Here is a 13,833-nt window from a genome sequence, read left to right as displayed (position 1 = left end):
GTGGAAAGTTATAAAATTACAATTTTTTTAAAAATTTTAGTCAATGAAGTGACTGGCTTCAAGCTGAATGACTGGGGCTTGATTCTTGGCAAGGACAGAAACTTTTCTCTTTGCCACCATGTCTAGACTGGCTCTGGGTATACGATGGCTTCCTTTACTAGGGTAAAGTGGTCAGAGAGTGAAGCTGACCACTAACATTGAATGTGTGGAAATATACCTTCACTTTCAACATGTCTTAATTGAATAGATATTAATTATGTTTCAGAATGCTATGAGAAGTGATGTAAGTATAGTACATGAAATGTATTACACTGAACAGAATATTATCATTGACTTAAACACTCCATCTAAACTAGGAAGTTAACTATTTAGAGTACATTTATTTGAACTATTTTACCCAATTTATTTTGTTCAGAATCTGAAGTTCTTCATCTGAGTTTGACATTAGACTGGAACATGACATTAAAAATGTCAATCTGGGTTGATACAGTAGGTATATTTATTGAAACTATCAGAACTTACCAGAAGAAAAAATCTATTTATTTTATTTGAAATTGAAATCTGATATAATCTGGTACTGGAACACAACACAATTTTATCATTGTTGGACTGAATTTAACAGAGGACCTGAAAGGATAACCAAATTAAAACATAATACACAAACCAATAAATTAACTCCAACCATAAACTGACCTCCCAGGGAGCTACATAGGTGGTTCAGACTTGACCCAGGATTTTGATCATACCGTGCCAATAAATCATATTATTTTATTTTTCCATGAGGCACTCTGTCCCTACATGTACATATTTGTCCCATCCCATGAAAGGACTGTGTGGAATGACATTGAGTCCCATCACTGTTCACAAGAAGCAGTGACTGCCTGGGTCAAATTTGAACTGCACATGTAAATAGATGAGAAGGGGAAGCTAGAAAATACATGATAATGTGGGTGAGGGTACTTTGGAATGCAGGGAAAGGACAGCAGCTACCCACAACTATGAAGATGATAATTAATTATAGAAATTAAGTAAACCACATTTATGATAGATATAATAACCATAATATGAATAATTACCAGTGGTGATTTGTGCTCACTCCTTTACATTATTGGCTTCCTAATGAATGTTCCTGTATAATAGTTAGTCCTCCTATTTTGTATTTAAATGGTCAAGGTTTTGATTATCTGCCTTTAGGGTGATTTTCCTGACTGAGTTTCTTTGTGGTTTTTCTCAACCACTCCAGGAAAATTCTGGATTTTATAAGTAGTTGAATAAACTATCAAACAAATATGTCCTCCTGTAGTTTTTTTTTCACAGAACTGTTTTTGAGTAAGAGTTGAAAGTGAATGTTCTTAAATTCAGTTTCATCTACAGTTTAGTGACTGAAGGGTGCAATGGGTGGGTCTCTCCAACCAAATTCCTCCTGACACGTATAATAAGCAACCCAATAGAAGAGATTCAGGAGACCAAATGAGGCAGGGAACAAGATACGTGCTGCCTTGTCTATGTGGGACACACTATTCACATGTCTGGAAATGACTCCTACATCTCCAGCTGCAGCATGGGCAGCCTCACGCTGTCGCTGGCGGCGATATGCATCATCTCCTGCTAAACAATACAGCAACTGTTGCCACTTGGGTACATGGCGTTCAGTCTGGGTCTGGCGTGTCACACACATGACTCGATTGTGGCGGTGTGCTTGCTGCTGCTGCTGCTGGCACGATGGAGATGATAATGTTGAAATTCCATAGTTAAGTGGATCCTGTGGTATACACAATTTGCTAAAATTTTATCTGCTTCTGATATATGAATTTACATGTTTTTTATTCATGAACCCAGATATTTAAATGGAAAATGTAACTTAAAAACACAGACAAATGAATGAATGAATGCACAACTGAAGAAATAAGTTGGTATGTTTTGAGATCAACAGCTCAATATAGTGGTTGGTTATGGGCTGCATGCTTAGTGTCCGATTCCTGGCAGATTTAGGATATAATTAAAGGCCATCAGCATTTGAAAAGAGTTTAATTACTGTCATATTCAGTATTATGTGCCTCATACTCATATGTGTGATTTAAGCTCCAGGTATGGACTCTATACACTTATCGAAGGTAATAGTAGGAATACTCACTTTAGCTGAGACACAATTTATCTTTCTCCCTTGACAATAAAATGATAATGAAGATGGAAAGATGACCAGTGGAGGGGGGACACAGTTTAATGTAGAATCTGACTTTGATAGAGATGAGGAAACATTCACACCTGATCTGGTTGGTCTTAAAACAGATCTTTTGCACAGAAGGCCAGTGTCTTACCTTTAAACAAACGATTCTCAGACTTTGCCATTTCATTGACTGATAAAACAACAGTGGGGTTTCCAAGCGAAATCCCAATACTGTCATGCTGTTCAGTAGAAATAACAGCCTACAAATATAATTAATATTAGTGTGTCTAAATATGTTTATTTGAATGTTGAAAATTCAACTCTTGATTTTATCCAACAAAAGCAATTAGAATGGTATGGACATACAAAAAGGATGACAGAAGAGAGATTACCGAAGAAGATCATGGAATGGGTACCGCCTGGAAGAAGGAAAAGAGGACGTCCTCCAAATGCCTGGATACAGGGAATTCAATCATCAGTGAGGGAGAGAAACATTGAAGAGGATTTGTGGGCAGACAGACAAGAATGGAGAAGAAAAATTATAATGTAAATTGTTAGATTCAAATGTAGCCTTGGGTACCGGAAAAATGTACAAACATTGTTAAACCGGAAATATATATATATATATATAATGTCCTTGTGTGATATTAAAATTGAAGAGACATGATGATCACATATACTAAATGCCCATAGGGGGATATATGAAATAATTATTTAGATCTGTCAGTATTCCAAGGACCTGCTGTTTGTTACATGGCTCTGCCTCCTCATTCTGAAGTACAGACTGCAGAGAATGGCCCCAAAACTCCATATTCTCCCTCATCACTCTGTTGCTGATACCACTGGTATAAAGGAAAAGCAGAAATTTATAGTAATGTTTAAAATAAAATATTTGGTTGCTAAAATGATTGGTATAAATTAACTGAGCCACAGATCAGCAGCAGTCCTTGAACTACTGCGTGATAAACATTGCACTAGACCTTCAGATCCATCTAGAGTTAGTGTATTAATACGATCTCCATACATTGTAAATGGGGCAGATAAGGGAGCTCCTCCGGCGTCCTGATCGTAATGATGGGCTTTGACTGGTGTCTGGTATGTCAGTTGCAATGCAGCCCACTGCCTCTTCTGGAGGCCCTTCTGCATCTAACCATTCTTCCTCATCCACAGGAATCTCACCACTGCCAACCTATGATTGTAAAACTTTGAAATAAATTTAGCCTCTTTTTCAGGTCAGAGAATCCCACACTGACCTCAAAAATCCTTATAGTTCCTACCAGAAAAAAATAGTTAAATGATGTATAGTGTACAGAATTTCATAAATAATGTTTTATATGACTTCAAGTCACTTTGTGGTAACAATATAATTTACAGATTTTGTTTCTTTTAGCAACCTGCTCTCGAACACTGAATGTATTATCTTCTGTCTCAGTATGAGACCAGGTTCCACACCCATACACAACAAGAGGCATATACAGCTACTTGCCTTTGTAAAGTAATGAACACCAGCAAACTCGAGAAGTGTAGCAATGCAGTAAAAGAAGCTCATTAGCAGAAACCAGTCCAGAGCTGTGGCATAGCGAACCTTAGGCAGGTCTATCCTACTGTCTAGGCTTATTGTTGACAGTGTCAGTACAGTAGTAATACCTAAAGTAAACAAGAAAACACTGTATTTCTTTTGTTCATCTTACATTTGCATGATGAATATTGCCATGCACTTCAATATAAACAAAGATCTCACAGTTCACCATCATGTAACATTACAATTAAATTAAATTATCAGTTTATTGATATATAATGAGTATTTTGTCTGAGGACATTGGAAGAATATATGGCATAATTGAAGCTAATTGCTTAGTAGATCTTGGACCTGATAACAAATTAACTAATTACCAAGAGACCATATTTCTTCATGTAGTGACAACCAGCAAACAAAATGTTACACACAAACTATTGATTAACCAATAAACCAATGCATACTTTAATGATATAAAGCAGTCACTCAACAGTGTTCATAACAAAATTTACCATGAAATTTGATCCATTCCATAGTTTCACAATATCTATTTTTTGGTCTTCCAACAGTCCATCCCAAATTCTGTATGTATTTTTTCCCTTCACCTGGGTTATATCGCTAGTCCAACATAACAAGGAGACAACTAATTTGAGCATAATTAAAGTTTACCAAGACCAACTCTGTCACTTGTAGCCTCTCGATGTATCCAGAAGGAGACCCATGACAACACCACTATGAGGATGCAAGGCACATACACTTGAATAAGAAAGTAGCCAGTGTGTCGCTGCAAGTTGAAGTTCACTTGCAGAACTGAGAATTCACCTACGTAAACAAAGACAAACAATGAGGACTGCTCTAATGCTGGTACTTATTTCTGAGCAAAAGGCTCTTATTTTGTTTGGTAGGAGTTTCAGGACCTTTACAATCTGCACTCCTGTGTAATGCTGTTAACAAACTAACCAACTAACTTATTGCTGAGATAGATCCAGTACTACTAACAACAAATAATATAATTTAACACAATCCTGAGCCAGTTCCATTCTAACAAGGTGTTTCCATAAGACTCATTTGATGTTATCCTGTCATCCTTTTCTTGATGTTCCAAATGGTTGCTTCCTTTGGTGCTTTCCCATTGAAACTATTAATATCCTGTCTCTCCTGTCCTAGCTTCATGTTAAGCCTGTCATAGACTCTTAAATTTCAGAGTGCTAAACGACTTGTTTACATTGTGAAGTTCCTCACTGTGTAATATCCTAAATGTAATTTGATCAATTGAATAGAAAAAATGGAATGTAAAATAAAGGCAGAACAAATTTTGAAATATATATCTAGAAGAAAATAAGATTTATGAAGGCTTCTGAAGAAATGGATGGGTCAACTAGAAAATCTAAATCCATAAAAATCCAAGAAATCTGAACTATGATGATACTTATTGCCAGAACTTATTTCTAACAGGAGTGGAAATGTGTACTTTTGAGAAGAAAGTAAGAGCAGAATAAATTCCAAGAGAGCTTGGTACCTCTAGGTACATAATTGTTTATCTTCCACAGATCTAGAAATCTTAAGGATTAAAATATACAGAATTATAATTGTACCTGTTATTTTGTATGGGTCTCTCTAATCATAAGGGAAGAATGTGAAATGAGTGTTTTATGACAGAATGCTGAGGAGAATATTTAGACCTAAGATAAAAGAGAAACAGAAATACATGGAAACAATTGAATAATGAGGAGCTTCTTAATTTGTTCTTTTCACCAGATATTAAAAAAGTAAAGCTGTCCCACTATACGCCATGTAGGCGCTTGGGGGGAGTGGAGGTATAGCTCCTACTCATTCTTGACCTCAGCACTAGATGGGGTTCAGTAGTCAGCATCACGCCCCGGCCGTTTCAACAAATATTACTAGGATCATTAAACTGAGAAAGATAAAATAGACAGTACATAAAACATTCTTGAGAGAAGAAAAATGCACAGAACATTTAATTGGGATACATGAAGAGGTGAGAATACTTGGGAGGTACAAGCATAGTTGGGAGGATAGTGGATCTAAAAGACATTTTATATGAGGGTGTGCATTAGATTAATCTGGCTCAGGATAGGGTTTATTGGAAGGCTATAGTGACCACAGTATTGAACCTTTTGGTTCCATAAAATGCAAGTAACTTCTTAGCTAGATCAGCTTCTCAAGAAGGACTCAGCTTCATGGTGTTGGTCACTGGGAAAGTACAACTGAAAACAATGTATTTCAGATATAGCTCTGTTGTTATACAACATTCACAGGAATGTTACCTTCTCTCCTTTTGAAGGTCAGGTTCCTCTGGGGAAAGCTTATGAGGTCAAACTGTGAGAGAGCCATGCCCTTCACAAAGTCCACACTGCTCCCAGATTGCCACTGGTACACCAGATGCTGTGTTGTGTATGCATCTGTCAAGTAAGAAAGCTAAAAGTACTGCTGATTTGAACTCTTACAAAAATGTTTAAAATTAAATCCTACATATATATTTTTGTTTATCTTCTAATGTTCCTTTTTTAACTTTTCATGAGATAATTGCTGACTGATCTGTTATCTGATGAATCACCCTGATGACGGAGGCAGTATAACCTCTGAAACTTTGGTTAGCATCGACCAGACTACACAGCGCAACAACCCAGAAGACAGAAATCTTCAATTAGTTAGTATTAGATGCATCATGAAGTTCATTGAAATTGAAATATTCATTATATGTAAAGTGAACCAGCCAGTTATGACATTTATTTGTACATGAACTTTGCTCTTTGTAGCAGCACTTTTTGTTTCGTGTGAAAACTAAAAAAAAAGTCCGTACTTATTCTCAACAAATACAAATAACTAATCGCAGTTGCCACATATGAGAAATATTCTGTTATCGTGGCAGCATCTTAACCGATAAGCTTAAAATTTAGTGTCAGTCCTATAATAAAAACAAAGATAAATATTCTTAACATTTTAAAAGATGGAAACATGTTGGGAATAATAAGAAGAGGAGAAGTTGAGCACTGTGTGAATAGTTCAAACTGTTATGTTGAGAAATCTACATACAGCTCCCAAATATCAACGGACAGGACTGCCTATCCATTGGGAAGCTGCGAAGTTCCATCGGGCATTTGGCCTTTATTGTCAATCTGGAAACAGAAATAACATAAATTGTTGTTTTGTATATTTTAATATTCAGGTTCTTAGAAATCAGACATAATATTTTGAACTGAGAAGTAGAAAGCATTTCCAGAATTTAGTCTCCTCCTAACTTCCTCATGAGTATCATTTTGATTTGTTATTGTTCCCAAATATTTGAACTTTATTAGCCACCCTAATATGCCTTTCTACTAGCTTCTAGTAAAACTTCTGCGTTCCTCTTTATTGTATTTATATCGTCCCCCAATAAATTAACATCATCAGCATATGCCAATAGCTGATGTGTCCCATTCAATTGCAAATCCTCCTGCCTGTCTTGGACTTTCCTGATGGCGTATTCTAGCGCAAAGTTAAAGAGCAATGGAGACAAAGCATCTCCTTGTTTCAGACTGTTCTTGATGGAAAATGACTCACATAAATATTTACCTATACAAATTTTGCTACAGGTTTCATTTAAACAAATTTCTATTATATAGAATATCGCACAGAATATTAGAATGTAATTTTATTCCACTTGAATATTTATTTATTAAAACGTATATCCACCGATTACATGAAGTTAAAAATTGTTTAATGTTATTTAGTGACGATGGAGCAACTGCTGAAGTCATGCAGCGCCGAATTATGCGAGGCGATTATTTACGATAAGCTGGAAAGAAAATTGTAGTGTGGCTGGAGGGTCAAGATTTTCTGTTCAATCCCTATCTTTATTGTAACAAAACTCGATGGACTAATTACGAAGCTTGTTAAAATACAGTTTTCCGCCCACAATGTTATTAATTTAAAGAACGACTTTTGCAATAATTAAAATTTAATTGTCTGCTATCTTTCACCTCTTTTCCAGAACATTACCGTAGGCTAATGACTGACTTGGTGTATAGCCGACAGGCTTCGCGATCAGTCTGAAACAAGTGCAGTGTTTGGAGTAGAATTTCTGCTACTGATTAGGTTTGTCTGCAATAAAATCTGTGATTATCTGCAGTGTAGAATGTATGCTATTGAAGAACTCGGTCAAGAACAGACTCTGACAACCTCTACTGTTGATCAGATCCCTCTATAATAAATTTGTATCTGCAATAAACGAATATAATAGCACGTTATAGCCTAATTCAGGGGTTGGCGGGTCTCATGTGACCCTCGAAACTTTTCTTTTATGCGCTATTGCGTAAAGGAATTTTGTTCTGATGTTCAGCCCAAATTAAATTTAATAAAGAATATGAAAAATACTGTGGTATTAATAATTGACATTTCATAAAATTACCAGTGGCTTGAAATCAAATCTGTCCGAAAACTAACAACGACCCTACAATAAACTCTATATAGAGAAATACATATATTTTTTGTTTTAAAGTGAATATCAGTTATACTCTTAAAGTTAAAGAATTACAAGTTTGTTTATTAGCTTCGATATTATTAGTTTCTTCTGTGGCCTTGGGCAAAAATATGAATAGCCAATGCGGTCCATGGTAACGAAAAGGTTGCCGAACCCTGGATTAAGTCAACGCTACGTAACTTCTTCAGCTGATACTTCGTCGCTAAATAACCTACTCAATTAATGGAAATTCTGCTTAATATAATTTTATTTTGAAATATAGATATAAAACTATCTTTTTCCCCGAGGCCAGGCAAAAATCGGGGTCAGAGAATTACACGACGATTTTCTGCAAAGAACTGCTTAGACGACACGTGTAACTCTGGAGATAAAGCAGCTGCCGCGTGTACAAGGCGAACTGCAACAAATTAAAAGTGCCTTTCTCTCCATTTCTTTATTTAATTTTTTCATTATTTATCCATTTATTTACTTTCATATTGACTTCGTTTCTTACTTATATATTTCATACATAATTCCTTGTTTTGCCTTTCATAAATGTTTTTTCATTAGTTCTTCCTTGTTGTATCACTTTCGTTTTAATTTATTTATTTACTTCAATTAAACATTTTATTTTACGTACATTGAACTCAAACTGAAATCAGTCCTTCTTGAGAACACATTCAACAGTCGCTCAGCTAGTCAACAAATTTCACGATTCATTCTGTTACTGACCGCATGGAGTATAAAATGTCGCCTTCTTGTGTAATCCGCAGCAGTTTATTTGGAACTGTGATGGTGTGGACGTATGAATTCTTGCCGTTGTAGAAATACGTATCAGGACGCCAAATTCTCTCCAGCATCTTGATGCTAAGACTCAAGTTCTTAATCGGTCCAAGGAAACTGAGCCTTGAGTCTCTCCAATACTGTCGAAAGTAGCAGTCCATTGAGTAGTCCTGAGGACAAAAACAACATAATGACGTTTTATAGACTGACTCAGTGACTCATTGAGCAACTTACTGACTAAATGGTTAGACAAATAATTAAATATCTGACTTACTAACTGGTTGACAGAATGACACTAAGACACGTTACGTACTGTTCTTGAGAAATGAATACTTATTTAGTTGCAAAATTTTGAGCTTCAACGGAGCGTTAAGGTGCCCCACCGTCCTAAATAAAGGTGCTACTGGTCTCTGAGACAGCTAATAATTCCATTCGGTATTGCTCTAACGCCTATCTAATCTATACCCAATCCCCCGAGTGGTCAGTTTTCTTCCTAGCTTTTGGTGAAAATTCTCTCTATCTCATTCTTCCCCCAGATAATAGGGAAAAGTTTAAATTATGAAGCCAATCAAAATGTAATTTCCTCAGTCGTGTTCTACCAATTTCTCAGGTCCATTTATTCCCCTTAGCATTCTGTTCTGGAACATTCTCCATTTATGCCCTTGTTTCAGAAGTGAAGACTTTTAAACATTAATTTGAAAATATTGAGATAAAATAATATTTCCGCCTCCATTATCATAATTTTATGTCTAAAAGCAAGAACCAGTTGCATATAACAATTCAGAATGGTGGACATGTAAGCTGTAAGATACAATAAGATATACGAAAGCAAAGGCTTAATTATTCTGTACAATCTGAGGTGGCTCCTTAGAACAGAATAATGGTATTATACAAAAAAATTATAAAATTCACGTATTTTATTAACGTAAGCGCCATCTGAATTCGAAAACAATATTATCAGTTAATAGTTCTGAATGCGTTTATATTTAGCCGTCCATGTACTCACCATGTCCAGCTCTGATATTGGGCCCATACTTCGTATCAGCATATTTGTTCTCACAATCGTGGGGTGATCTACGCAGCAAGAGACAGAGAAATCAAATATGATGTGGGTTTAAATAAAGAGTGGATTAGGATGATCAACATTCTTTGCACACGCTTTTTAGCTCCATCTAGAAGCTACCTCATCTCGGCCATTGACGTTATCAGGTGCCACGGAGTCATTAAACATGCTCAGACGTTTATGTTTAATGATTTTGTCAGTCTCAGGTTTTGACTATGCAATTTCTTACATTGGTATTACCAGATATAGTAAATTAATAAGTAAGATTTTTAGTAGTCTCAAATGATACAATAACACAAATGTCAGAAAAATCCACTCAGCCATTCTCGATTTATTAGATGCATACTGACGGACATCACCGGATATTCCCTTCACCTAGCCACATTGCGTCGTTAAGGACGATCAAGTCATCTTGCATAAGCAGAAGATTATGGATAACGGTATCCTCATTGTCCCACATCAGAAATTTGAGTATCAATGTGTGTCCAGAAGTGACGAGAATATGCAGAGAATTATGGGTGATGGTGTCACCATCATTCCACAGTACAGCTTCAAGAATCCGCCAATTTAGTATATCGAGTGTAGAAAATAAATAATGTGATTTAAAGTAGTAAATCATAGCATAACGTCCATACCAAATTTCATAAGAAACACACATGGTCACCACACAGTGAAGCTCTTTTCCTTCCCCCACCATTGCGTGTTTATTACAGTAGTATTCGTCCCGGGTTTGTATCTCGTGTTACATACACTCTCCGAATATTTTAGCATATTAATGTTAGTTTAACACGTGAAAAATAAACCTTTGACTGTAATTTTGAAACAAATAGTTATTGAACATAAAGACGTATTGAAACATCTTATAACACGCAACTTGTAGTTGTAAATATTTGATAATAAAAATTCCTCGGAAGCGGAAAATTCGAGAACCAGAGATAACCTACAGAAAATCAGCTTCCTTCTGACACAGATTACGCGCGGTTTGATGTGAAATTGAACTCGGAACTGTAAGTTCGGAGTTGTGTCTTCAGTCTTGATAGACGTCGAATTTTATCGCAGAATGATTGTTATAAAGGGAAATGGGCTATAAAACTAGATAAAACCAATCATATTTTTCCGTCTGCGAATCTCAAGAGAGTAGATACACATAAAAAGAGTATAGGCAATGCCGCTCTTAAATTGATTGCAGCAATATGGCGAAGAGTGGCGCAATATTAGAACAAGCTAGCCGTGGGGAAATAAGTGTCAGGAAGAAATTACGTAACACATGTCACTCTAGTGTGGACAGCAGCAACTACTTAATATTAACCTAACTATTCAGTTGAATAATATTTGCTTCTGTTCATAATTTACGCCAATACAGATTCCCACAACGTTAAATTTGTCAGGTTGAACTCGCCATGTACAAACTGGCAACATTTAACATATTTCACGTATAATTTATAGAGACATTAATTTCTGTATGAAGTTTTATATGCTTAACTTCAATCATTCGTTTGTTATACCAACAAATCAGAAGTTAAATACAGATATCTGACAATGTCATATCGCTGTCTTATTTTATTTATTTAGTGTTCTGTCTGACGACAGGTCCATATGAACAGGATCCTTCCATCCTTTTCTCGGACTGGGACCTGTTCATATACGTTCTTGGCAGATGATCCAGAAGTGGTTTGCCATTGCCTTCTTCTGTGTGTGAATGGAGTAATTGTTGGGATGCCACGGAGAAACCGGGGAAGCCCCCGGAGGAAAACTCCGTGTTGCCTAGACCACGGCCTTGCCCAACACAAGTTATAAATTCGGGCACCGCCGGGAATCGAACCCGAGACAAAGTAAATATTCATTGAAAACTTATTATCACACAAAATTTCAGGCCCCTACATTAATCGAAGCTAGTATCTTTCCCACCAAGACGTTCGCTGGTCATCATTTGGCATTTTTATGGTGTCATATTAAACAGTTACAAATTCGGGTGTCCTCTTCCAGTAACGTCCATGTCAAGGCTAATAGAAAATTGTCAACTAAAAAATCAATAGGTTTGGTGAACAAACACACACGTTCATGTTAATACCATTCAACTTCTCACTTACAAAATAAGATGATAAGGTAACAAACAAATATCAAGGTCCGTGAACCAACTCCACAGTAAACGTACCATTGAAGATTGATGTCTTCTGAGTTATTGCAATGAACCAACGTTTCAGGGTATTTCACTTCTAACCTGATGGCAGAGGTAAAACGTCCCTCTGGGAAATTGGCAACCGTCCATTGTATTATTCCGTGTCATGATACAGGCGAGCACAATTAACATTACGTCACCGTGGAGACATTCAGATCTCAGTGTTACGTTCCGTAACTGCGACCCAGAGAACGGTTGACACAAAGTGGGCCAGAAATAGACCCAACTTTTGACAACCCCCAGTACAGAAGAGGATGTGCCCGATTTGTAACATAACAGTACCAGTAAGCTGTGATGGAACATTTATTATCGCGTTCCAATTCAAAACTGAAACTGAATTTTAAGTATTGATTGAAGATAATTAAATTACACATCCAATTTGGAAAGCAAATATTTCTCTGTCCTTAGCATGGGTATGGGACACTGAAAAATAGACAGCTTTGATTACAGCCCGTCACGTATTCGGTTATATTTGTATAATTTTTATTTATAGGTTATTTAACGACGCTCTCAGTGACTCAGACTGTGTGGTGTGAAATGAGAGGATGACAGCCAAGAATGAATTGGAAAGGATGTCACCTAAATTAATTACGCTACCCCGGTGTTTGCCTGGAGAGTCTCCACGAAAAAACAAACAGATACTGCTACCTCCTGACCGAGATTTGAACGCGGTACATATGGCTATAGATCTACTTCTATCAGCTTTTTATGAACAAATGTCTACTGCTTGCATGACAGTCTCCAAACAAGATGATCCTTTGATGTTACATTTGCATGATAAAAGGAAACCTTTTACTAACTTAAGTTTCAAAATCTATTTGAACTCAGAAAACTCTTCGCTTTAGATAATAAAAACTACAGAATAATATTGGGCGAGAATTATTGTATATTTTTCAATTACAGTCTTCAATGAAATTTCTTATTAATATATGCATTGAAAAATAAATTCATTTTTAACCTGCTCTGTGATATATTTCTAACATAATACCTTTACGAAATTTGCTGAAAATCTAGAACACGTTTCAAATGGAGACCGAAACATAGCTTCAGAACAAACTACTGTCACATGCTGGTATAGAAAGATTCTCGATTCAAGATCCAAATACATAAGGAAACACGAATAATGAAGTTTTTAAAACTTCATGAACGTTTACAGAATTGATAGAGACTTACAAACCAACGTAGGTTTACTATACCAGCTCCATGGTATAAAGTCCTTCTCAAAGAATTCCCTGTTGTCATGGAACCTTCAGCTTCATTATTGTTTTCCCAAAGGCTCGTAATTTGGCCCTGTCTTTAACCAGTGGAATCAACTCTACTCCTTCACATATTGTATTTCTATGTTCCATTTTAAAGTTATCATCAAATCACGCCTCTGTCTCAAAAGTGGCTCCGAGCATAATTTTGTACGAATTTCTGCCATACGTGGCACATTCTCTGCTTTTATCATCCATTCAGATTTAATCACTCTAAATGTTTTAAGTAATATGGTTCTCAAAAAAGTAATGTTACGCATGGCAAGACTCATACGACATAAGTGTCGTTAATAATATTTTATAACACCCTGTCAAAATTCCCATTACACACACTTGTAAGTAAGTAAAGTGACTCTTATAATAAATTAAACTAAATTAAGTAGGATTTGAGGTTTTCACTGCAGTAA

General features: G+C 36.2%; 1 protein-coding gene across 1 annotated transcript in view; it reads right to left on the bottom strand.

Moving 5' to 3' along the window:
- Window positions 1-518: 518 nt before the first annotated feature.
- The window catches only part of LOC110827884 (gamma-aminobutyric acid receptor subunit alpha-6), a 34,687-nt gene continuing 21,372 nt past the window's right edge, over window positions 519-13,833 (bottom strand). The window contains exons 3-10 of the mRNA XM_022060006.2: window positions 9,935-10,002; window positions 8,878-9,098; window positions 6,741-6,823; window positions 5,972-6,106; window positions 4,353-4,505; window positions 3,654-3,814; window positions 3,192-3,356; window positions 519-1,762 (exon numbers count right to left, since the gene is read on the bottom strand). Of these exons, the coding sequence (XP_021915698.1) occupies window positions 1,376-1,762; window positions 3,192-3,356; window positions 3,654-3,814; window positions 4,353-4,505; window positions 5,972-6,106; window positions 6,741-6,823; window positions 8,878-9,098; window positions 9,935-10,002 (1,373 nt within the window). The 3' untranslated portion in view covers window positions 519-1,375. The remainder of the gene's footprint in view (window positions 1,763-3,191; window positions 3,357-3,653; window positions 3,815-4,352; window positions 4,506-5,971; window positions 6,107-6,740; window positions 6,824-8,877; window positions 9,099-9,934; window positions 10,003-13,833) is intronic.

The sequence above is a fragment of the Zootermopsis nevadensis genome, unplaced genomic scaffold (assembly GCF_977971745.1).
Source record: "Zootermopsis nevadensis isolate Lab colony 2312 unplaced genomic scaffold, Znev_1.0 Znev_ptg000017l, whole genome shotgun sequence".
Lineage (NCBI taxonomy): Eukaryota > Metazoa > Arthropoda > Insecta > Blattodea > Termopsidae > Zootermopsis > Zootermopsis nevadensis.
This window is presented reverse-complemented; position numbering and strand designations above follow the sequence as displayed.